The following is a 26,658-nucleotide window of genomic DNA, read 5'->3' as shown; positions in this document are numbered from 1 at the left end:
CAGCTCTGCAAACCCTCAAAATCCCTCAGTACACTGCACTTCCATGCAGGGTCCTAGAAGGATTCCACAATTTGCAAGAAGGGAAAGAAAAAGCAGCTCAGTGCATTTGCAGAGCTTCTCTCTGCCAACAGCATCCTAAAGGCAGTAAAGATCTGCAGATACCTTCAGAACAAGCAGGGGCCCCTGATGTAAAGAAGCCCTTGTCACAGGGAGCCTACAAAAAGTATTACTTTTTAAATGCAAGCAACCGCAGTCCTGTTATAGAGAACAGTACAGCCAGGATGCACATATGCTTTGTAATAAAAAACCTGGCCTTACATTCTGGCCTTGACAGCCAAACACCCTCCCAGCTGTACACCCTGGTCACCTGCAGGATCCAATTCCAGTTTGTTTCTGGGGCAGATGAAAAGAGGAATAGTCCAGATTTCCTAAAGATGCATAAACCTCCCCTGGCAGCCTTACAATTTAAGACAAAAATCCTTTAACTTGTGGACGAACTATGATCTGGAAGTACTGGGTTAAGAAACGCTAATGAGCATTTCTAACATTAACAGCATCAGCTAAGATACTGCAGATTCCTTATGGCACAGATTACTACTTAAAAAGCAGCAAAAGGCAGCAAATTAACCATATTATGGGCAAGTGATATCTTTCCACCACCTTCCCAACTGATGTTCTTCTCCAACCAGGATTTCTAGGGCACTTGCATCACAGAAGATGCATGCTCATGCCTGGCACCAATCCTCTGGACACCAGTGTGATACGGAACGAAACAATACAGGAACTACCCTGTACACACACCCCGTAAGGAAAACTCACTTCTCTCACTTATTCTCTCTCAAACTAAAGGGTCTTTCCTAGGAAAGCTAGAGGATCCCAGACTCCAAGAGGCATCCCACTGGGGATGCAGTCAAGATCATCCAGCTGATCGGAGATTCCAAAAAAGCTGTGCCAAAACCAGGGAGCTGTGCTGTGTCTCAGGCCCCTATGGTTAGCAAGCCACCTTTTTCTCTCTAGGAATGGAGAAAGGAACCTATCCTGCTGCACTGCTTCAGCCCCTGAGGGAGAGACACCTCCCGCACCAGCGTCTGACCCAGCTCTTCTGGTGCAGACAACTCCCTGGCCAGCAGACCATTTAGGCAGCAATTCCTCTGTCATCACAGGAGAGAAATGCAAGAGCACTCTGATGCCTCCGAGGACACTGGCATATTCTCTGGCAGATTAAATGGTTAATGGAGAAGGCTGGAAAAGCCAACAGCACTTGCAGCTCCTGAAAAGCCACACTCCCAGGCGAATGCCATGTTAGTCCCACAACCTGTGGACGTCTGTCATGAGCCAGACCAGGGTTCATGCACCAGGCCCTGAGAAAAGGGAAAAGTTGATTCAGCTGCCGTTCAGGACAAGGCATAGCAAGGACACCTCGGTACTGGGGGAAAAAAAGGACGCCACAGGAAAACACTCCCGTCTGGAGCTCAGAAAACACCAGCTCACTCCCCTCACATATTCTGCTCTCAGCACTGAGACAAGACCGCAGGATCCCAGAATTAGGCCATGCAGACAAGTCAAGCCATGGAGGAGTCTGAGGGTCAGGCTCTCCTCCAAGCGGATGACTTGGAGACCATAGTTCATGATAGTTCATGACCTAAAATTTAGTGGCAGAGGAGAGGGAGGGAAGGACATTAGCAGGAACTACTGGGCAACAAGGACATACACACAGCACATGGAAGGATACGTAAAACACAAAAAAAAAACCCCAACCCACTCACCTTTGGGGGCTACTGATTTGCAAATTAAAAGGGGGTTGTCCTAACAGGACTGGCCTCCAGGACAGACCCAGAGAGCAGTTTCCTCCACTCCTGCTTACCTCTGCAGCACTGCTCTGGCTATTCTGCCAGGCTCTAATGAAAAGCTAGTTAACAGTTAATTATTACCCATTCAGACACACGATCCCCTACTCTGACTGACTGCTGGCCAGGAGGGATAAGACAGTCACGTGACACAAAAATCCCAGCCTTATGAAAGCACAGGCAACTATATTTAGTTTGAAAAATGACGACCTAGTGAGACCACCCCCTCCCAGCTAGGGCAGCATCTCTGGAGAGCTTACCTCCATGCCACATGTGAAGTCCATCACTCAGAGCCCAGTTACAACACTAAGATCCAGAGACCTGGCACACAACTGGCAAGCCTGGGTGCACATGCACGCGTGTGTATGCGTCTGCATGCAGGTGATCTGACAGGGGCCAAGCCAGAATACAGTCCAGGGTGGGGAGATCTTCCCTCCCAATCTCTGATGTTGTGCAGCAGCAGCAAAAGCTGATAAGCGCCAAGAGCAACAAAACAGTGCCTAGCCCAAGGCCCTGGACCTTATTCTTCAAAGTGGGAGGCAAGCTGGGAGCCTGACCACTGGGATCAGCAGAGCATGGCATTCAGCAGAAATGCTCTGGTTGCATCTCTGCACACCCAGCACTGGCAGCAAAGAGGTGCCAGACTCTGCTGCTGAAACCAGCCAAGTCAGAGACACGCACTGCAGGAGGATAGTGTTGCTCTGTGCTCCATGACAGGAGTTTGCTTCACCTGGATCAACCCATTCCCCTCTCTGCGACATAGCTGGGTGAACAGGACAGTGGAGAGGGAGCAAAGGCAAAGGTTATGCATGTATTGTCACTGGGGAGAGAAGACCAAGAAAGGTGTGCAGTGATAAAAGCCCAGTTCTGCAAAAGAATCATTTGCTCCCTGCTCCCACCGTAGTGGAAGAGTAGCAAAGAAAAATCCTCAGAACCAGACATCATTAATCTCTTGTCATCAGTAGAGGGGGCATTCTTTGCCTGTGTCTCACTACGGCTGATGAGACAGCACGATGAGACAGCACAGCCAGCGGTGCCCACAGCACGAGTGAGAAGAGGTCATTGTGCCGCTGCGGAGCCAACGGCTCTCTGCACAGACGCAATCCCTTTAATGGCTGTCAGCCTCTTCTGCAGCTGCAGCGGGGGACTTGGAAGCTGACAAAACTCTTCCTCAGAAGCATCTGGTACGTCTCACTGTAAATATTTAACAATGAACAGAAAGAAATTGAGAGCGCCAGCCACACAGCCAAGTGCCTGCTACGAGAACTTTCAATTCTGCACTTTCACACTTTCTAGAACAGGACTGTACAGGTCAGGTGCCTGCAACAGGCACCAGCAGAAGAGCTGAGGGGGTCCTACAAGAAACAAGGTGCAAACTCTACACAAAATATGTCCCTGGAAAAATACATCATTAAAAAAAAAAAAAAAAAAGAGAGAGAGAGAGAGAGAGAGAGATCTAGAGACTAGCTTTCTAAAAAGGAGATTGTGGGGTATTTCAAATCTCTCAATTCCTTCTCTACCTCACTTTGTCTACTACTTCAGAGCAATTTCTGCAAATCCAGCTGATTCCCTTGTGCAGTGGCCACTTGCAAAGCAACCACCAGACCTCACGCTCAAGCCCGCACCAGTTCAGCTGCAAATATTTCCCTGATCCCATTTAACAAAAGGGGATTGAACAGCAGCTCAGCTTGTGAAATCAAGGAAGACAAAACCATCACAAGCCAGAAATCCAATTCCATCTCTCAGGGCTGGGGAAAACACAAAGGAGATTTGGTGCTAGGATCTGCTCCAGCAAACACTCCCATAAGTTTAGCAAGGCCAGACCTAGGTCACCCACTAGGGAGTGTTTCTCCAGAAATGAGCTAAAGAAATCCTACAGTCCAGTAACCACATAGATTAAACGGACAACAGGTATCAAGGCTTATTCTTGCTGGTGAATTCAAAGTATTAACACTGTAATAACAACAAGACAACCAAATATTCTTGCAGTCTTTTAGAGAAGGCAAAAAAAGGCTTCTATTTTGCTACTTAAAAATTACCATACCTCACGGAAGCAGATTTCAGGGTGTGCTCTCCAAGCAGAAGATAAAATATCCTTACATAAACCCCTATCCTCAGCCAATGGCAGTGAGATTCCAAGATTTTTCTAAAGCACTTTGATACAACAAATGCTACTAACTTCCTACTAGGGTACACAGTCCCATGGATCTCTCTACATAGAGCATATTCCCAACTCACTTAATTCCAGTGCCACCGGTGGCTATGCTCCTCTTTCACAAGACATACAGCAGAAGAGAAAGACGACTCTTATCAGAGTGAGCCTTCCCAAAGGACTCGAGAACAGCCAGTTACAGAAGACAGTGTAATATAGTACTCTCCCTCCCCCCTTCTTTTCTTCATAAAGCATTAAAAATTACTTCCTTGCAGCAAGAGCATCACCCATATCCCTTTCTAAAAGGATTCCAGTGCTGAACACAAACTGGCACTTATAATTTGAGAAAGATATACCAGAGCCATTGGTGACAGTTCTCTGAAATAATTAGCTCAAGGTGCAGTAGATACAAAACAAAACAAAAACAAACAATAGAAGGAGATCAGAAGAAGTGAGAACCAACAAGAGAGCATCACTTGCTGCTGTATTACACACCAGTGCACCCATAACAGATCTGCAGTCAGCTCTGGTCTCTCTAACTCTTCAAGGACACAGTAGTGTTACAGATATACAGAGAAAAGCAACTAAACTGATGAATAACAGCACCTTAGAAGGAATGATCAGAGAGGTTGCAATCCTCTTCTGTTGAGGAGAAAACAAGTGAATGCAGTATGCAGTATCAGGAAGGCACTTCCTGCAAAACTAGAACCAGGTGCACCTTATGAAACTAGTAGGTTAAAAACAAACAAACAAGGAAAAAAAAGCTCCCTTAGATAGAGGGCTGTAAACTTCTCATTCTCCTGTGGCAACAAGTCCTGTGAGGTAGACAGCATCAGCAGGCTTGCAGAGAAATTAGGTGTTTATTGCCAACACATCCATAGAACTCTACCTAGAGATGGGACCCTCGCATCCTTCATGCAACAGCATTAGTGGGTAGTACAAGGGGAAGAAAGAGTCACTCCTGCTCTTCCTGCACATCACACAGTCCAGCATTGCATCTTTAAAGGGTGTTGAGATCTCTCAGCTTTTCACCTGACCTCCAGGTCACTAGGTCTGAAATAGCTCCCCATGAATCCTAATCCTGAATCCTAGTATATGAATGTGGGAGAGACCAGGAGGCTGCTGTACAAGACAAAAGGAAAGCTAGTACCCTCTCTTAGAGGGCATCTTTATTTCCAAATGCTGTTACATAAACAGGATGCAAACATCGCTACCCCTCCACCTCCACTGTGCTTGCTTGTGACACCAGGGTGAGGGCAGAACGCCTCCAGCATCCACATACTAACAAGCAGGTACATGCTTTGGGGCCTGCTACGACTGCTCTGCCTACAAAATGGCTGACGTTTTGGCTCAGGCTCCTCACCTGTGCAAGTCCCAAGTCTGTTACCACAACCCAGCATCCTCTCTCAGTCAGTGTGTTAAACTCTTCTTTGGGCAAAAGAAGAACAGACTTCTCACGACAGGAACCTGGCTATGCAGACCTGCCCGCCCCAATAAGATTAACCTTACAAAACGGTCACTGACACAGATTATAAGAGTACTGGTGACTCGCAGCAATAAACTTTTAGCAAATTAAATCCCTAGGCACACCTCAGCGAAGAAAGTGAGACGAAGGTGCAAAGAAAATGACACTCAGAAGCACACAATCACTCTGATGCATGCTCCAGGCAAGCCTGTCACCCCCCAGCCAGTGGTTCTACCCTGTCTTTGCCTGCCATATTTACACTTGTGTGCTTTGAGATATCAGGGCTTTCAGATAAGCTTAGCACACAGGAAGAGAAAGCATGGCACCACCTTTAAGGCTCTTCTGGTGAAACCATGAGTCAGGACTGCACACTGTCAAAGATGGCTAATAGTAAAAGGAATTCTGTTTTTAAACTTTCCCTTATCTGCTTAAAGAAAAAAAAAAAGACAGAATTGTGAAACACCCCAGCTCTGTGGGTAACATTTTCTGCAGTACTATTGACAGGTAACTTGCATTTACTGAAAAGCACACACTATCGTCTGCTGCAGAAACACACTTGTGCCCCACCCTGGAGCCATCTGTGAAGGTCTGCAAACAGCTGGAGCACAGAGGATGGAGTTGTGCCAATCAAAGGACATCTCCAACACAGCAACACAGGCATAGAGAACAGAGAAAACCCAACATCTGATGAAGGCAGATCTTCAATAGGCTGCAGGAAGCCTCTTTCTAGGGGAAGGAAGAAGAAAAAAAATCTCTAAGTAGCAGAAACTTCTCTATGCAGTCATTGCTCTGCCCTGATTTCAGACCCATTGTACTCCACGCATGGGAAGACACAAGCCACTTTCAATATTTTACTTTCCGGCACATTCTGAAAGTGATACAAAAATGAAAGCCTTACAAATGCTGAGGTTACTTTTCAGGCACCTAGGAGAAGCAACTTCTGCAATGCTCTGAGCCCCCTGTTAACCGGCTACAGCTCTGGAAACAAATACACATGCATGTTTTGCTGCCATCTGCTCAGTTCATAAAGCCAAACTACATTGTCCCAAACATTACACTAGACCTCTCATAAAGCAGTGAGTTATTTTTCTGAAATCAGCTTTAATTTTAAGACAATGGTGCCAATTTTCACATTTCCAAGTTTTTATCATTCAGTACTTCACAAACAGCAATCGAATTTATCTGCACAATGTTGCTGTGAGTTAGGGAAGCAGAATCCCATTGCAAAAATGAAGATGCAGGCAGAAGGTAGACAGTGATGCGTCCAAGGTTGCACAAGGCAGTCAGGAACTGATCCTCACTCCTCACACTTTTGCTGTGGAACATCCAAAAGGTACCAGAGCTCCCGAGACAACAGCTTCTTACCGTCTGTTCATGGTATCACCAGGGCAAACACACACCTCTACCTCAGTTCTAGCAATTCAACAACAACAACAAGAAGGAAGAGTCCCCAGCAGTTTTGGAGCACAAGAATTAAGACTATTGACATATGCTTTTAAAAACTGCATCACCTTTCTGATTTGGGCATCCCATCTGGAACAGTCTCCCCCCCTCTCTCACTCCCTCCCAAGACTAGGAGCCCAAGCCTTTTCTGCAGCGCTCATCCTACAAAGACTGCATTGACTGTTGGGGCCAGGAAAGACATTGGTCTTGCACCAGTGGCAGTACAGGTATATCACAGATGTCATTAATAGGGACACACAGCAGCAACACACACTTTAAACAAGCTAAGGGGAAAACTCTTCATCTTTTAAACTTATAGCAAACTTAAATATACATTTTCAGATTCATGGACAAATCAAACCATATATAACTAACATATAGACTAACAGCTGCAGTTCTGAGTTACACTTGCATATTCAGACTTCAGTGTTTTGAGTTACATATGATCAAGATCTACAAGCCCCCAAACCTGGGAGACCTCTTTCAACCTGGACCCCCAAATTTGCCAAGCTACAATGTTTTGGAGGAAGGCAGTTTTCCACAGACTACAATCATTACTACACGAAAGTATGAAACATGTCAGTGCCATACAGGAATGACCAAATATTAGTAGTATTATTTTTTATTTTAAAGTCTGTTGCATATCCTTCTATCAGTCTTCTAAATACAGTCAGAGCTGACTTTGCATAAAAGAAGTGCAGAGGTGGTGGATGGGGAGAAGTTTAAAGAGTTCCATTTTTCATTAATACATACCAGAATGGCCATCAGCTGGAAATATATCTGCAAAAGAAAAAAAGAAAACATTTGTATTTGTTGCAGCTGAAATGTGGATCATACTAAAAAGGTTCCTATTCTTTCCATTTGTTTGTTTTAACTAAACAGAGGAAGTATTTTCTTACTTTCCCCGAGTTAAATATCAATCTAGCTTGGAACTCGGTTCAACCACTTGTCTCAAGGAAGATTTTTAAGAAGTTAAGAGAGCATTCACCTGAATTGTTGTTTTCATAAACAATCTTCTATATTAGCTTCTAACAGACAGTGGTAAGGAATAAAAACTGCGTGGAGCACTGTCCATCTTGCAAAGAGCTAGTCTGTGAGACCCACCCACCCTAACCAGTGCTTCTGAATGGATACCTCCAGAAAGAGCATGTAACTAACAGTGACCAGGCCAAGGCACCACAGACAGCAGTTGAAATAAAATCAAGACAGGCATTTTCCTGATAGTTCTTGGTTTTCATAGCCACCTGGTAAGTCAACAGCTATGCCTGGCTTCCCACACAGCATACACACCAACAAACAGGCAGATAGAGGCATGCACCCACCATCCAAACACAGCATCCACATGCAAATGATGCTTTGGCACATCACGCATCACCTAAGAGGGAATGCCTTCCCTTCCCACTTTAGATGGCTCTGCAAGCAAGCAGCCCTTTGCAGAGCTACTGGAGTCTGCAGGTGCTCTACTCCTGAGACAACAGATCACTCAAGCCTCCCACTCCCCTCAAGCTCTTTCCTGCTTGAGGTACAAGTCATTTTACTGCAAAATCTTGTTTATTTTGAAGGCAACAATGAAACTGGGAAGAAGTAGTTTTTTAAAGTAGTTCAGAAAGATCAGACAAAAGATTCATTCCTTTGAGAAGCATGCAGGAGAGCATGTTTGGAGAAACCTTGTTAGTAAAGGCTCCACAAGAAGCTATGAAAAAGCATTTCTGAGAGCACAACACATCACATTTTCATTAAGGAACTTAGAAGAATAGGGGGAAGGGAGGCTGACAGTGAGCCAAGGTTCTCCTAGGACAGAGGGCAGGCCCCTGGCTCCAGCTTATCAGCTGCCCAAAACACACATTCAGCTGGAAAGTCACAAGAGAGTTGCAGCAAGGACTATCCCTTCAACAGGGCAACACTCTCTGTCCTGGGCTCAACCAGCACAGACACAGCAAAAGCACACCTCCTCCCAAAACTGCTCCTCTTTCTCTACCTTTGACAGTGCACCATATCCAAGGTATCACCAGGCTGGAACCCTTTTACCCACCTATGAGCAGAAGCAGCAACTGAACAATCAAAACTCCCTCCACCATTATACAGGCTTATGACCTGTGGGCCACATTGAAGGCACGATCTCAGAGAAAAGCCAACTCAACCAGAAAAGCCAGGCTCCCCATGACATAGATTCTTTGTAGACTGCATGTTTCCTACTGCAACCTTCCACCAATACATCATCACCTAAGCACATCTAACATCTTATATTCTTGTAATGGTTACCGATGAGGTCAGGCTCCTACAGCAGTGAGCAGAAACACCCTGCACTTGATTTAACAGGTCCCAGAACAAGAGAGTTCCTGTATTTCCCTACTTAGACAATTCCCAGTCAACTTCTTTACCAAAGAACAAGGTGGAAGTGCTGGTTAATGCATATCCCATCTGTTTGGATCAGCTAACTGTACTGAAGATCAAAAACAAACAAAAAAATCCACAAAACAAAAAACAAAACCACACACAAGCAGCTGAGAGAAGGAATTCCTTCGTGCCAGGCAGCCAAAAACTGCAGGCCTTGGCAACCATTCCCTTTGCTATACCACTGCCAGATGCAATGCTCCGGTCTGCACTCCTGCTAGGCTGTTCAACCAATCCTTCATCAAATGCACTGAGGCCTGGCTAGGCATCTGCACAGCCAGCCAACCAGTTTCTAAGAGGTACAGGCCACTCCCCTGCTTTTCCTCCCCACTTCTTGAAACCATGACTGCTGCCAAATCAGGTAGTAACCACAGGTGATCCCTAAAGGATGTTCTCCTATCAGGCATGCCATCACTGCAACTCATTGCTTGTGTTCCCTCAAGGTCCCTGCTTAGCTTGCAGTTGCATCCCCACTGCCCCATCCAGCTGCCTGGTGATGAGGGGCAAGGCTCACCTGGCTTCTCTTGAGTTTGGCCACCAAAACAGATTTTCCACCACATTTGCTAGAAGAGTAGTGGAAACTCTTCAGTGGCTTGTGCCACTGGAAAGCAAGGGCCACACACGATAGACAGGGGCAGCTATCGCTCACATTCACCCTGACAGTTCTGTCAGCATGACCCCAGTGGAGGAATGGCACTTCCCTGTTCTCCAGTCCTCAGCCCTCCTCTTGTTGGTGGGAGGCTGAGCTTCCCCAGATCGTCAGACCTATGATTAACGCAGATTTGAAATTAAGCTTTCAGGAGTGGAGATGCAGAGTTTGGTACCTGCATGCAGCTTTTCCCACAGCAGAGAACAAGCACAGAGCAATCAGTCAGCAGGGCTTACTCTTCTGAGAAAGAGAGGTGCTCGGAGGACAGGTGTGAGGCAGGGCGAGCCAGAGGCTGCCAGGCACCAAGTCCCTTTGGGATGCCTGTTTTCCTGTTCTTCCTTGCAAGCACAAGTGACTAGATTAGAAATTAGCCTGCCAATTAAGGGCAGCACCTGATGTGCCCAAGTCTAAATTAGGTAACACTTTCATTTCTCCAGGAAGCCATGGCAAGGCAGAAGAAAGCAGAAACATGCATGGCCAGCAGGCCAAAGATAAATCACTAGGACTGTTCTCCAAGCAGCCTATTTAACACACTTCAGGACTGTCATTGCCAGCACAGTTCGGTTCATTTCCCAGTGCTCTCAAGGTTAGCATAAAGACAATGCTGAAATTTTACTTTATCCAATACCAAAAGGGGTGAATCCAGTAAGCTGGACCCACTGATTTCTCCTGTCATACACAACATTTTCCTACCTGCATTCCCTTCAGGAAATCCCAATGCCAGGCATCCTAACACAGGCTGGACACTGCCGAAGAGCACATGGGCAAGGGTGATGCTCCACACCAACTCTCCACTTAACCAGCTGCCTGCCAAGTACTGGGCAGTGTCAGACTACAGCAATCTTATCCCACCCGCACTGCAACTCCCAGCTAAATCCAGCCCTACAATGCTAGGTCAATACAAAGTAATTCCCAGGCAACCAAACAGGAAGGAGTACAAAGTAGCCAATGCTGCAATGTGAGAGAGGAAGCCCTACGAAATCTGGACTCTGTAGTCACACATTTCCTCCCCCTTCCTATATGTAGACATTTCATATCTCAGCATAGGTCCAAAACCAGGAAGTCTTAAGAGGTGGAATCCTTCCTTAAACAGAAGGATTATAATTACTACAGGCATTGGTAACTCTTCATCATAGCATCAATCTCTGCCAAGCCAGGTATTTCCCAAACACTCCAGCATCCGACTCTGCTCTGTATGCTATCCGTACAGCCTACATCTCAGCAGAAACAAAGTTTCATGAATCTCCCTGCTATCATTTAAAAGTGAGGGCAGCAGCATAGAAAAGGAAAGAGCAGGAAGAGGTCAAGGACCCATGTTGTAGCTAGCAGGATGTTTGGGAGGGCACTAAGCATCCCTTACCAGACTGTCATTCAAGGGCGCAGACATTTTACAGAAGAGTTTGCTCTGAGCACCAATACCAAGAGCAGCAGTGCTAAAAGCCCAGGGGACATGACTAAATTAAGGGCAGCCATTCCTACTTTAGGGGAGTATGTATGCGTGTTTGGGGGGGGGGGGAAGGAGGTCACAGAATCCCAGTATTTGCCTGCTGATATTTTTAAACACAGGAGGAGATTGTATGTTAAACTGGGGCATTTAAAGAGAAAAGCTGATGCAGCTACATATATTCCCCCTCTTCGGGGACGATCTGGCCACTGCTACTATTCAGGTATCTGGGACAGGTCCAGAAAGGCTATCCCATTTGCAAGCCCAAGCCTCCTCTCTGCTGCTCCCTCTGCTCACTGCAGAAGCGCCCTGCCAGTCAGGTTCCTCCATCAGTCCCCATCCTCAATCTACGCTTCAATGCCAAATTCAGACAGCCTCCCTGAAAGCTTGTCTTCTCTCTGCTCAAGCTCTACAAGGTTCAAGTCCCAGTCCCCAGCCTTCCTGCTATGGATGCTGCCTCCAGCCAAGGCCAGGGAGGCAGTGGCTGAAGACACGTTCATTAGCCCTGACACAAGAGAAACACACTGACTCATTATTACAGCAACTCACGGTTGTAACTGCCAAGAGGGGCAACACAGCCACAAGCTGACTATAGGGAGAACCAGCCAAGCTCCATGCACTCTACAGGTCCACTTTCCAAACTGAGGGAAAAAAAAAAAAAAAAAAAAAAAGAAAAAAGAAAAAGCTCAGTGCATTTAATGTCACCTGCTTTTCACAAAAGCATGTCAGCTGGTTCTACTGTACTGGGGTGGTGCTGAGTGTGCACTGCTCTCCTGTAAGTGGAGAGGCAGAAGCAGATGTGACCGTAAAGCCCTCAATCATACCCACTAGGACACAGGGCCACTAAACACTGACACTATCTCACCCAAAACCATCTGCACAGTTTGCATTTCTTCATCTATAAGGCACTGGACAGACATCAGCTGATTTATCCTGACCAGATACATGTGAAGTTGTATCTAAGCCATCTTCCATGCTTTGCAGACAAGACTTAGACATACGCAAAAAGTGACCTCTCCAAAGTCATGCAGGGACTCAGCAGAAGAGATATGACCAAAACTCAGCAGTATAGCCTCAAAAGCTGCTGGACTGCAATTGTTTCCCGGAAGAGGGAAGGAAAATCCTGATGGATGGCAGGAATGCTGAGGATCAGGATCACTCCACTCCTAACACAATCTTCTACCAGGACAGAAGTTTCCCTTCTGCTCTTTTGGCTACAAAGGCAATCTTCCCAATATAAACAACACAGGTAGAGAAAAAAAACAAGTCACATAGTCCAATGTCTGCTGCGAAGAGACCAGTGTTGCTAGGATCTCTTTTCCATCCCCAGGCAACATTTCAGCTCAAATCTACACCGTCTGGTTTCCCCTCAGAGGCCTAGATAGTGCCTGCACAAGTTCCTGAGACAGCTACAGCCCTCTTCAAAGCAATGCTCTATGGAGAAGGGGGTGAGGTCTGCTAAGAAAAAGCAGCAAAGCAAGACATTCAAAACCCAAAGATTACCATTCCCAATTACATCCTGATCTCCTGCTCACTTCCTGCTCCCCTCCTTCCTTACCTGCAGAGCAAGCTCAGGGGGGGCCTGGCTCTCAGCAACCCAAATCTTCCCAGCCCTCTTCAACTGCCAGGTCAGGACACACACGCTTCTTAAAAATGTTTCACTATCATAACAAGAAGTATGTTTACCCTCTCAAATGGAAGCTGAAGTTTGAGATGGGAAAAAGACTCTACACTGATAACATGTTTCTCTCTCTAATTTTGATTACCCTAAAACACGAACAGGTTCTGCTCATGCAAGGGCTAAAATAAAATAACTACAGAAGCACTCATCAGCTTCCAAATCTCTTTCTCTGCAAAGGTGTTCAGACCGCTGGACCCTTGCTGGGTTTTCCTTTTTCTGACCTTTCTATATGGAGGATATCTGTCTTAAACAGTCAACTATTAGTTAAAGACATCCCAGTCACCTTCGCCAGAAGGCTGAAGAGACACAAAGAGCATGAGCTCCTACATTGATTTCCCACAAATCATGTGGAATCAAATCCTTCAAATGGATTTTTAATGCAGAAATAACCATGTCTTCAGTGCAGTTCAGCCTGGGTGCCCCAGATGACTACACATACTTGAAAAGGGATGAAGATCTCTGGCCTCAAAAGAGCAGCAACCCCAGAAAAATTACTTACTTCAAAATGAAACCATCTACATGTCTTAGACAGCTCCCTACCTTTGAATTTACACCACGCACTAAACTTAATTAGTATCTTAATGCCAATATTAGGTCTCCTCATGACAATAGCAAGATGAAGGAGACAGGAGCGGACTTAACATGGTTGTGATTTTGGCAACTAATCGAACACACAAATGCCAGTAGAATGGGCACCATGTTTGGCAAAAAGCACCTTTCTGAAGCCTACTTAGAAGAGGGGTTCACCTCTTCTCCAAGCAACAGAGATGTCAGTGGGCTTCTGGATCATGCATCTGGTCAGACTGACCAGAAAATGCGATAGCCCTCCAAACAAACAGCCCTGTAAATCCAATGCTCACATGTGCACAGACACACAAAAAATAACTAAGGTCACGGCTGTTTTTTCTCCCAGTCACTTATCAATGCTTGTGTTAGAGAGAACAAACACTGGACATTTTCTCACATTAACCCTTTCAACCCCCCTCCCCAAAATTGAATGAGAAAAAATATTGCTGCTCAAACCACAAGCTGAAACACTCCTATTAATGCATCAGGTGAAAACCTGCAGAAAAATTACAGAAAGTTAAAAAAGGGAAGAGCAAGAGTAAGTTCAATTACTGTTCGCATGTAGCAACTGGTGACCTAACTCTCTTCCTCACATCCTTTAACTACCAAAAAGCCTAGAGTGATATCACTGAGAGTCTCCAGCTGATTCAAACAGGCAACTTATATATAAATCAAGGTCTAGCATACGGCTGGCAGGGAAGAGGCCAGAGGTACCAGAACCACCCACCTCAAACTGTTAAGTTACAAGATATTGGACAGGCAATAAAATTCCAGGTATGATAACATTAAGATGTCTCAGAGACACTCAATAAAATAAAGGAAATATTTAGGTGCAGCACAAAAGCTAATAGGATCCCACTGTGTGGAAACCGACACTGGATAAGGTTTCCCTATGACATGCTTGTCACATACTGCTCCGCAACACCCTTTCCTGCATACATACACAGGGCAGGCAGTCCAAGAGCAAAATCTTACTTAAGAAGGAAAGCTCAGTCAATGATAAGCAAAACAGACACATTCTCCCCACAGAGGAAAAAGCTCTCCCCCTCCCAAAGGGGACATCACATCATTGCAGCTAGAAATCCAATCTCTGACTGAAAGAGGAGATTTCCTCACCCAGCCCCCAACTCCCCCAGTATTACAGGCATGCTCCTTCATCACACAAGGATGCCATAAATCCTGGTGACATCCCCAGGAACTGCAAACCACAAGGCTGCCTCCACCTTAGTGCTATGGGCAGAGCAGGGGCTCTGTAGGATACACGAGGCAGCAAAGTGAAGAGAACATAATTACATCCCTTAACTGAATCAGAAATCCCCAAACTCAATCTGTTTGGGATGATTTTCCCCTCCTCTGGCCTAGCTGCTTTTCCAATCACACCCCAAACTTTTTCTTTGCTTAGTTCAACATTTCTACTGTTAATTAAATCAAGTCAGACTTCAACTCCAAATGAAATAAGATGGTTATCTGCCCAAGATCTGCCATGTCTCTTCCAAACCTTCTTCGAAGTTGTACTTACAGGTTTAATTCTACATTTTAAAAACATGGGTCACTTTTACATGACATTCCTCCCTGCACACAGTAAAAACATCATATTAATCATTCTCTGATTATAAAAGGGGAGCTAAAACAGTTCACCCGAGAATGCTACATAGGCTGTCAGGAAGCCAAAGAAAATCAGTCCCTTTTTTGCTTGGCTCAGTGTAAGACCCTCTGCAGCAAAGAGTGAATTTCTGAGCAGTCAGAGGATGCGTTAGATCGTATCAGGCAATCCCTCAAGCTCCCAAGGTTTAGCAGGGAGTTGGGAACTGAAATTAATGTGATTACAGTCATGAAAGCGGCATGCTTTGTCATCTGAGCACATGGTACAAAGACACCTCCAAGATGCTTTTTTTTTTTTTTTTTTTTTTTTTTGTCTTCTTGGATGGAATCTCATGCACAAATATTCTATCACTTCTTTTTCAGTCAGATTAAAACCCTCAGCATCATCATTGGGACGCATTTCTCCATCTCTTAATACTTGCTGTCATAATCAAGCAATTTCTCAGCATCAATATGTACCAGAGAGATTCTTTACAATTACTACTTTGCTTGTTTTTTCCTTCACTTCCTCCCTTGCGTGGCCTTGCAGCTAACTTGCCAAGCTGAACCTGTCTGGAGGTACGCAGGTAGGGCAAAGCCATTCAGTCACTCCTTTACATACCTCTTCTTGTGCTGTATGAGGACAAGAGCACTGCTATCTACAAAGATGCAAGACTTTGATATTATGGTGAAGACCATCTTCAGTAGGCTTGTTCAGGTTTTGGGGGGAGAAAGGAATTTTGTTTGTTTTTGTCATGAATAGATACTGTTCCAAAGCTGACGTTATAACTATCTGGGAAGGACTACAGTAAAGATATAATTACTGCAATGAAAATCTTAAATGTCTTTCAGGGAAAAAAATTATTGTTCCCTTTGTAACATTTAACACACAAAAATGGAAGATGTGACCTTGAAGTATCTGAAAAAAAAATATAACTTGTACTTTGAATTGAAGTGAATGTTGTCTTACCAATGTTTGATTCTTATTCATTAATTACAAGTTCTCACTATTCTATTCTCACTAACTTCTTTAATCTGTAAACGTGCAAATCAGATAATCTTAACGCTAACATTTGGTAAATTAACGATCACTTATTTGCAGCACTAACCAAAAGCTTTCAAAAACATAGTTAACAATGAAAAAAATTCAGAATGAGTTTAGTGTGAAGGCTGAAAGCATGTCACAAATAACTTGGTGAGGGATAGTGCGATGTATTAAACAACCCACCCATCCCGTGACAGTATCTTCAAGCTACCAAACAGGCATGTATGACACCACCACCTGAACTTCTCCTGTCAGTCTCCCCACTCTTACTTTCCCATCAACAAATTCAACTCTTTCTTCATTTTTGTGGCTTTTACAATTTGATACTTGATCCCCCACATATTTAGTCATTAAAAACTCACCTCTTAGTTCTGTGTTTCAGACTTCTTAAAACCTACCGTACCTAGCCCTGAAAATCCTCTGTTCTCTTCACACACGTACCCCACAGGCAAGTCAAAAAAGTCAAATGACTATTGGGAAATGAGGAGAAAAAGATAAGCAATCCCCTGAGCCCTGTCGCCCGCCAGCAGATTGGCTGATCCCTTCCAGCACACAGCCGTGCCCTGCAGACTGCAGAGTCACTCTGCAGGAGCAAGGCACACACAGCCGCTCAGCTGGAAAAACATGTTCAGCAGTACACTTGGGACAGACTGCTTCCTCCCACCACCCCCTGGACTTTGGGGGCTGCATCCCCCATACCGTATCAGGAAAATACAGCAGAGCATCATCGGGCACCACCAAGCCCGCACAGACCATGTGCATGCTGCTATCCTGGGCTTACGCAGATCCCTTACTGTGCCAGCGCCCAGAGCGCAGGGGAAAGGACATCAGCATATTTCCACCCCTCCTACCCAGTTTTCCAATCATAGTTTAACTTTGGCTTGTGTGTCAAGGACATACGATGTTCACAAATCCCATTCAAGCCCCCACTTCTTCCAAGTGTCCCAAGAACCTCCCTAGTTATTGCTATTATCAGGGGCTCTCTGAAGAGCTTGCTAACAACCAAGAAATAGTATCGTGGAGCTCCAGAAATGCTTCTCCTCTGCAACCTTCCTCCTGGATCAGAAATGCCAAATCAAGCTTCTCCACATACAAAGTTTCCTCTCCTGGACTAGGAGGCCAGGGCTACTTCGGGGAACAAGCTATGAGTGCAGAAAGATACCAGTGGGCACATAATCAGCTATCAAGCCAGCTGTCTCACAAGCAGCATGTTACAGACTTATTTCAGCCACCTCAAGGGGAGCCAAGCAGGAAGTTAATATGTTCCCCAGGAACACAGGTTAGGGCAAGCTGTACTGACACGTGTGTGTGTACACATGCATGCACTTGAGAGGGAACCAGATTGTCATCTTGAAGATCAAACGAGCAACGGTGTCTGTGTCACCTATTAGTATCACTAAAACCAGACTGAGATGCACTAATAATCCTCAGTCACAGAAACAACCACCACAATTAGATTTTAGCCATTTATAAAATAAATGAAGGTTTCCATTTTATCAGCCATGCCACAGCATTTAACCCAGCTAGAACTCCTGAAGCTCAGCATGGTCACCACCCACACACCTTCAGCCATGAACTATCTCTATCATGCCTTCTGACTTGTGACCATGTAAAGGAACAGGATGACTCAAAACATAAAACACACAAACAAACAAGAAAAACCACACACACAAATTACAACCACCCTGAAGTACCATACCCTGCTGAAGCCAACTGCCTGCCACGTGTTACTGTACTACAAGACAGGAAAGGGTTGAGGCAAGCTGCTGCTTTTCATAGAATCAGTAAGGTTGGAAGGGACCTCTGGAGATCATCTAGTCCAACCTCCCTGCCCAGCAGGGTCACCTAGAGCATGGTAGGCAGGGTTGCAGCCAGGCGGGCCTTGAAGATCTCCAGAGAAGGAGACTCCACAACCTCTCTGGGCAACCTTGTCCAGTGCTCCATCACTCTCACAGTGAAGAAATTCCCCTTCATGTTCAGGCAGAACTTCCTGTGCTTCAATTTCTGCCCATTGCCTCTTGTCCTGTCACATGGGACAACTGAAAAGAGTTTGTCCCTGTCCCCTTGACACCCTCCCTTCAGACACTTACACACATTGATAAGATCCCCCCTCAGTCTCCTCTTCCCCAGGCTAAACAGGCCCAGCTCTCGCAGCCGTTCCTCACAGGGCAGGTGCTCCAGCCCTCTGATCATCTTTGTAGCCCTGCGCTGGACTCTCTCCAGTAGCTCCATGTCTCTCTTGTACTGGGGAGCCCAGAACTAGATGCAGTACTTGAGATGAGGCCTCAGCAGGGCTGAGTAGAGGAGCAGGATCACCCTCCTCGACCTGCTGGCAACACTCTTCCTGATGCACCCCAGGAGACCGTTGGCTTTCTTGGCCACTAGGGCACATTGCTGGCTCATGGCCAACTTGTCATCCACCAGCACTCCCAGCACACCTTCTGCAGAGCTGCTCTCCAGAAGGTCAGCCCCCAGCTTGGACTGGTGCCTAGGGTTATTTTTCACTAGATGCAGGACCCTGCACTTACCCTTGCTGAACCTCAGGAGGTTCCTCTCCACCCAGCTCTCCAGCCTGTCCAGGTCTCTCTGAATGGCAGCACAGCCCTCTGGTGTGTCAGCCACTCCTCCCAGCTTGGTATCACCTGCAAACTTGCTGAGGAGGCACTCTGCCCCCTCATCCAGGTCACTGATGAAGAAATTGAACAGGATGGGACCCAGTACTGAGCCCTGGGGGACACCACTAGCTACAGGCCTCCAACTAGACTCCACACCACTGATGACAACCCTCTGAGTTCTGCCTTTCAGCCAGTTCTCAATCCACCTCACTGTCCACTCACCTAAACCCACACTTCCTGAGCTTATCTAGGAGGATGTTATGGGAGACAGTGTCAAAAGCTTTGCTGAAGTCAAGGTACACAACGTCCACTGCTCTCCCCTCGTCTATCCAGATGACCATTCCATCATAGAAGGCTATCAGATTGGTTAAGCAGGACTTCCCCTTGGTGAATCCATGCTGGCTACTCCTGATGACCTTCTTTTCCTCTGTATGTCTGGAGATGACATCCAGACAGCTTTGCTCCAGAAGGACACTGAAGATAAACTACAGATAATGCAGGTATTAGATCAGTCGATTCACAGCCGCTCCTCTCTCTCCTTGCACGTCACAGCAGAATATCCCCAAGCACATGTAGCTTTAACACTGCATAAAGAGCTCTTGACCATATCAAAATCTACAGTAAATTTCAAAACTAAGCTGGGCCTGATGGCTCATTAAGGAATGGCTTCTGCAGTTCTACCAACATCTGCAGCCCCATATGATCATGAAGTCAGCAGAGCTAAAATATGCCATGCACTGATTTGCTCAGAAAAGGCAGTACAACCCAAGCCTGCCTACACAAGCCCCCCAACTGTAGTACAAATGATGTGCTCTCATGGAGAAAAGTTCAGCTTGGAGCACTTTCTGAGAACCTACAATTAGAGGATGAGCCTATGTTTAGAAACATGCTGACACTCTACTTGACCACAATTTCCACAACCTTTCCCCAAAAGCCATACATCTCGTGCAGTATTAGAACTGCCATCAGCAAACTTTTTTTCCCCAACTGTCTCATGCCAATTTTTACTCCACTGCCTCAGCGCTCTCATATGCGTACCCACTTCTCCTTTCAGCTAAGCAATCCAGATTGACCCTGACCTGAGACTCTTCCTAAAGAACTCCAGTAATTGGTTTATTCATTATTAAATTCAGTTCCCATTTGTTCTGATCACCAGTTATTGTTGCCTAAATACACAAACAGAAGCTAAGTTCTTGTAACTCTGCATTAGCTTCTTAGAGCCCCTTCCTTATCTCTCCTCTTACCTGCTAAAATCATGCAGTTCTGCCACTTGTTACTAGATTTTCAGATTAGCTGGTTATTTCAAATGCAAGGAGAAAAGTATTCTAACTCCATTAAGAGACCACTAAAAATGGCCCACATCTACAGAATGAGTTCAGAACGAGTTCAGAACAGAAACACAGTTGTAAGTGGGGGAAAAAAAAAGCAACAAATGCAGATCTGGCCACACTGCAGACCACATATCCAAGGTACCCAGACCTCTATTCTTCCTCACAACGTAACTTCTTGCCCATGCAAAAGTTCCAGCTGGATGGTATTACCACTATTTAAGATCCCACAGCTCTCTATACATAGAAGGAAACCAAGAATTTGATGAAGACAGGGAAGTCATAACAAATGTCAGCAAACTTGAACCCTTGATGGCAAGTCAGCACAGGTTCCAATGCCAGAATGACAAGAGAATAATATTTAAAAGGCCATGATGCAAATGTGTATCATGGCTAGGAATGAACAGAACCCACCACTCCCAGGTGGACCTGTAGTAAGAGCAGAGCAATGATCCTTCCCAGTTCTCCTACAGACTGCGTGAGATGTTCAGCATGGCAGCTGTACCTCACTTCATCTTGGTCACTGAGACGGGAGTAGAGCTTCTCCGAGAGATGAATGATCATGAAGGACATCAGAATCCTTTGGTAGTATGCAAGTATATTTAAGTTCTTATTAAGATGATGATTTATTTCTTAAATCCTCACTATTTGCAGGGGTAGTAACCAAAAAGATTTTAAAAAAATTAAAAAAATCCAAGCTGGTCTAGATAATACAGCTTTCCACTAAGATACCTGCTCCTTATTTAGCCTAACAAGTGCCATCACAGAGTGGCTTGACATTCTTTACAAAGTAGTTTCAAGCATGCAAAGAGCAACCTAACCCTATCCAAGTGGACATTGGGTGTTTCCTTGAGAATAATTTCACACTAATTGAGAATAGTGAAAGGCTCAGGTATCATAACTTGGAAACAAGAGTAGATCATTGCAGCTCCAATACCCTGATTCCTAGCCCTGCTTTCTGCACTTGATTTGACCTCACATCTGATCCAATCCCAGTACAAACATCCAGGGTACCACAGACAGCAAAAAGCTTAAGGACAGAGAGGAAATAAATAAATAAAAGAAGTTGTGGGATTTAAAGAGAAGATTGAAGAGAATCATCTAGTGGTACATCAGACCTGACAGTCTAGAACTTCAGCTCACAGCAGAAGAAAGCATCGAGTCCCAGTACCTGAGGACAATGAGTCAGCTCTCCAGGAGCTGCACTGCATTCTCCAGCCTTCCTGAAGCAAACAGCGCAGAACAGGGCAAAGGTCCAGCATGAAGCTGAAGGGCAAAGGTATGCGGGGGAGGGAAAACACCAATCCGCACTTTTTTTGAGCAATGTGTTTCAGTTATCTGCGTCCCCTGCTTCGCCAGGGAACGGGAAAACTTACTCAAACTTCAGTTGTGGGATTAGAACAAAACAGTATTTCAGAGAGGAAACCTGGGGGTAGGAAGGGGAGGAGGGAAGGACTCCTGCTGCGATAGCAGAGCTCTGTTGCAACAAACAGCTAGAAGAGCTCCACAGTTACATGCCACGACAGAGCAAGAATTGCCCAACACTTTGGAAATAGGCGTGTACTGCTCTACCAAGCTGGATACCCAAGGAAGCGCATGTGCGCCTCTACTCTAAATGCAAAGACATGCCAAAGGAAAATAAGTTTCCCATACATCTTATCTCCAGTACTGGAGACTGGTTTCAGGGAAAGTCCTCTGGGGAGTTAGTCAGCAAGAGGTGAGAAGCTAACGAATCTTTCCCCGCATTTTTCTCAGTACTAGTTGCCAACCCAGCCTGTGCTCTGGCATAAAACAAAATACGCTGTCCCTGAACAATAGTCAGCTAAGCTCTGATGCTTGCTACTAGAAACTAAGGTGTGCCTTCTGGAAAGTACTACTTATCCTTCAAGTGTATTTGCCAGATGGCAAGTAAGAAACTCTATTCAAGAAACTAAAATACCTTCTGCATCTCCACTAGGAAACAGTGAGCGCTGTTTTCTAGTGACAGCACGCTTGCAGCCAGAATGAAACCATGATAAAAGTCAGTGCAGACAAAGCTCAGCAACTGCAGTGCTAGGTCATTAAAATCTGCATGCTCTTACTTCCGAGCCATAAAAAGCTTTAAAAATTAAGAAGTGCCAAGTGCCTTGATGCAACATTTCTTGAAATAAACCCAGCAGGTTTTCAAAACAGAGTGCTGTTAACACCTGTCTGCACTAATGCTTGCATCATCACGAGCACTAGTGCAGGACACAATAGATGAGTACAAAATGTTCCGGAAGATTTAGCAGAGGCTTAACTTCAAGTTGCACTTCTCCTCTATAAAAGAATTTGGAGAAAGTATTTTAAATTTGGTTTATGGCCAAAACTGCAAAGCTGTTTTTATCAGAAAACATTTCCTTTGCTACCATTGTGCCTTCTCAAGTTCGGCTGCTGAGTGAACTTATTTAAATGATAAGAAGAGAACGTATAGCAACTTTTGTGTAACTAGAGGGGAGTTGCACAGATCTCACTACTAGACCACTGAAGAGTGAGAACGAGATGGATCCCCTTTTTCCTCACTTGTACCCTTGACTGTCCAATGCATATGGACAGAAACAATGACATCCATCTTGCCAAAAATACCAGGGGAAGATCTTCCGGTGTACCATTCCACTGGAGCTCGAGCCTTCACTTGCAGCATCTGCAGCATCACCGGCATCGAGCTCAATCTAGCCGTTTCTCTGCTGAATGCGGCATTGCTCTTTTCTTGGCAGAAGGAGTTAAGCTAGGAGAGACTTCATTTTAACAGTCCATCTCCCTGAAAAAGCAGAGCTATGTACTCAATCATTGCATTACAAACCTCATTCCCAGCCATAAGCACACCACAAAACTGCTACAGCAGGTGCGCTAGACATCTACCTATGAAGGAAGATCATAACCCTCCAAAAAGGAGGCTCTTCAGTTCCCGTTCCAGTCTCCCAATGAATTCAACTTTCACAGACAGCATTCAACTGCAGGAGGCTGAACAGTTCAAAACAGGCAGAGAGCAGACCTAGATTTGCTGAGCTCTTCCACATCTATATTCAGACACTGACTGCAGAAACTCGCAAAGAGAACATGGCTCTGTTTTCTCTGGGCCACGGCTCAAGTCTGTCACTTTTAAAAGCACCAATTCCAACGTGGATCATTACAGAATGGGCAAATGCCTAAGGAGCATATCTTGTCCATTAAATCTGCTCTACAGGCCTAAAATTACTATAAATCATTATTTAAAAAAATAAGGCTTTCAAAGCCTGTAAAAGAAGCCATAGAGGGACCTCTGTATATTTGCAAAGCTGTCCTGATATTCACTAAGCTTTTCAAGAATAACAAGGGTCTCCTCCTTACCTCTGGCAGGATCAGGGCTGGGAACATTCAACATCTCCAGAACACAAACACTGTTCTGGCAACACAGTTCTACCATGAACTATGCATTCTCTAAGCTATGTTGAAAAAAATAAAAAATTTCAATAGTGAATTTCCAGGGTTTAAAAACAGTTTTAAATATATAAAGAAGTCATTTTTTCTTAGATGATCTTCTGGAGGTCACTGCAACACGAAAAGTCACCTTGCCAACACGTCTTTCTCAAAGTCATGCTCCAAATCTTTTTGTGAACTTCTGCAAAAGAAACCCTCTACTCAAAGCAGTGAAGACATGACAGGAGCCTAGCAAGTTTAGAAGGACGTATTCAGGCGAAAGCCCACTACACAAGGTCAGCTGTGAGCCTGCCTCTCGTGGGAGCTCGCCAGCCATGTTTATTTTACACCTTTTCTTTTCTGCTAAGGGAACAGGCAGCAAAAGAAACAATGTCCCCAGTGCAAGAGAGCCAAGTAGCAGTGTCGAGAGCAGCACCGTATGAACCAGATATTGCTGCCAAGCATCACAAATGCACCACTAATCAATTCCATTATTTAAACACCTTTGGGAATACTGAGACACCTCTGTCGAGCACAACAGAATGCTGGGTGTTGCAAGATTAATTCCTTACCTCGCTGTAAGGTGCGCATGCTCCTCTTAAATATCATTTCACAAGTCAAAAAGACCCCCTCCTCTCCAAACAGGTCTGACAGATCTCCTTTCTACTGCATTTCCCCAGCTTTGCAAGGGGCCTGGTAACGGAACATTGTCCTTTAAGAGCTTTAAACATGAGTGTTAAAGCATCAATAGGAACATACAAGGGAGAAAGATAGAATGAACACTGTGAGACGTCTGTATTTACCTCATTTTAAATAAAAACATATAATTTTAACAGAGAGAAACAAGAAAGATACTGTAACTCATTAGAGATGCAGATGATAAAAGTCACGACGACATATGGAATAAACAGAACCAGAAAGACATTGGCGCTGAACTACTCATCATGCTGTATGGTACAGCATTTTTGAATGCTGTAGAATACAGCACAACACCCAGGAAGGCAGTGTGACGTAGCCTCACTTTTGGATAAAGGAGTACTACGACCAGCTTTATGTCATACAGCAAGAGGCAAACGTAAACAGCAAACTGCTCTAGATTTTATTAAAGTTATGCTTATATCATTGCATTGGATGACAGACCACAAACCTATCTGAACAGACTTTTACCTGGCACAATTAATTTATCCTCTATTTTCCCCATTAAGATGACAGCTTTCCAGGTGGAAATAGCAGAGCTGTCCATCTTCCAAAGATCGATACCTCCAATGAATCATCGCGTTACAGCACCAGTTCTTGCAAAATGCTAGCACGTACGGTAACGAGAAAACTGAGGTCATATCTGGCAGCGTTATTTCGTGTTTACAGAGGCTGACTGGAAAAACTAAGAGTCTTTCCCAAACAAGATGTTCACCGGGACATTCCCCTTGCACCCCTTTGAAGGGAATCGGCGCTACGCGATCCCTCTTGGGAAAAGCGACACCGACTCAAAGGGAATTCTGCGACTTCAGTCTCTGCTTAAAACAGCGGCCGGCTACAACCGCGCTGCCCGCACCGCCTCGCGCTGCCCCTGCGCTTCCCGCGGCGGCCGGGCTGGCGACGAGGGCCCAGGAGCCGCGGCAGAGCCGCCGCCATGAGTCGGCAGAGAAAGGCGCCGCCGCGGCCTAGGCGCCGCCGCGGGGAGACGCGCACGTGGGCGCAGCGCGGCCGCCGCGCACATGGGCGCCGCCGCCGCCTCCCGGGGCGGGAGCGCAGGAGGCCGCGCCGCGCTCCCGGGGGGGGTCACATGCTCGCAGCGGGCCGGGGAAGCCACCACGTTGCCTGCGCTGCGGCGGAATGCTGGGAAGGGGAGGCCGCCGCGGCGCGCGCGCGCCCGCGCGCACTCACACTCGCGCACTCACACTCGCACACACTCGCGCCCCGCGGCGGGCGCCGCGCGCCCAACGCCGCCGCGCGCTGGGGCCGCTCGCGCCGGCCGTTCGGACCGTTGGGGCCGCTCGCGCCGCGGCCCGTAACGTTCGCCGCGCCCTCGGCTCCCCCCCCCGCCCGCCCGCGAGCCGCATGGCCACTGCCCGGGCTGCGCCGCGCTCCCCCTCCCCCTCGCTCCCCGCCTCATGGCTACGGGAGGCTCCAGCGCTTCCTACTCCCACGGACCAGCGCCTCCCCCCCGCCACCGCCGCCGCCGTTACCGGGCTGACACGCGGGGCGCCCCCGCCCCCCCCCGCCCGGCGCAGCGCGGCGCGGCGCGGCCCGGCGGCGCGGGGCAGGCCGCAGGCGCGGCGGGGGCCGCGCCGTCCCCACGCCGTGCCGCATGGCGCGGGCGGCCGGGGTGGGGTCGGCGGCGCAGCCCTTCCCCCCCGCCTCCCCCGGCGGGGCCGGCACCCACCTGGCGGCGACTGCCCGTTCACCGTCAGCACGGCCGCGGCGGCGTTCTTCGTCCACGGGTTCACCTTGGGCGGCGGGGCCTCGATGAACTCCCGGCGCCCCGCGCCGCCCGCCTCGCCGCCGTCCTCCGCCTCGCCGCCCGCCCGCAGCAGGCTCTCCTTCTCCTGGTTGTTGCTCTCCTCCTTCTGCTGCTTGGCGCTGGGCGGCCGCGGCGCCGCGGGGCCGCCGTCGGGGCCCATGGGCGGCTCGCCCTTCTCCCGGCCGCCGTCCTGCGGCGGCTTCAGCACCAGGGCGCGCTCCTCGGCGGGCAGCAGCGGGGCGCCGGGCAGCAGCGCCTCCACCTGCGTCGCCATCTGCGCGCCCCCGCCCCGCCGGGGAACTCCCCTCGCAGCCGGCGCCCCCGAGCTCCGCCGCGCCGCGCCTCCCCCCCCCGCGCCGCCGAGGCAGCCGCAGCAATATGGAGACGCGCGGGGACCACGCGACTGCCGCGGGGGCGCGCGCCGCCCCGGCCCGCCCCGGCCCGCGCGCGCCGCCGCCGCCGCCGCCGAGGGGAGGGGCGGGGCGGGGCGGGGCGCGCCCCCGCCGGCCGCGCGCGCGCGCGCACCCGCCTGATGCAACGCGCCCGGCGGCGCGGGGGGCGCTTAAAGG

General features: G+C 47.2%; 1 protein-coding gene across 3 annotated transcripts in view; it reads right to left on the bottom strand.

Annotated features, from left to right (window-relative positions):
• Positions 1–26,380, bottom strand: part of LARP1 (La ribonucleoprotein 1, translational regulator) — a 54,961-nt gene extending 28,581 nt beyond the window's left edge. For all 3 annotated transcript variants that reach the window (XM_062587016.1, XM_062587018.1, XM_062587017.1), the window contains exons 1-2: positions 26,012–26,380; positions 7,661–7,687 (exon numbers count right to left, since the gene is read on the bottom strand). In XM_062587016.1, coding sequence (XP_062443000.1) covers positions 7,661–7,687; positions 26,012–26,363 — 379 coding nt within the window. In that variant the 5' untranslated portion in view covers positions 26,364–26,380. The remainder of the gene's footprint in view (positions 1–7,660; positions 7,688–26,011) is intronic.
• Between the last annotated feature and the right edge of the window lie 278 nt (positions 26,381–26,658).

This window comes from Rhea pennata, chromosome 14, assembly GCF_028389875.1.
Source record: "Rhea pennata isolate bPtePen1 chromosome 14, bPtePen1.pri, whole genome shotgun sequence".
In the NCBI taxonomy this organism is placed as follows: Eukaryota; Metazoa; Chordata; class Aves; order Rheiformes; family Rheidae; genus Rhea; species Rhea pennata.
Note: the sequence above shows the minus strand (reverse complement) of the source record. Positions and strands in the feature narration are given on the sequence as shown.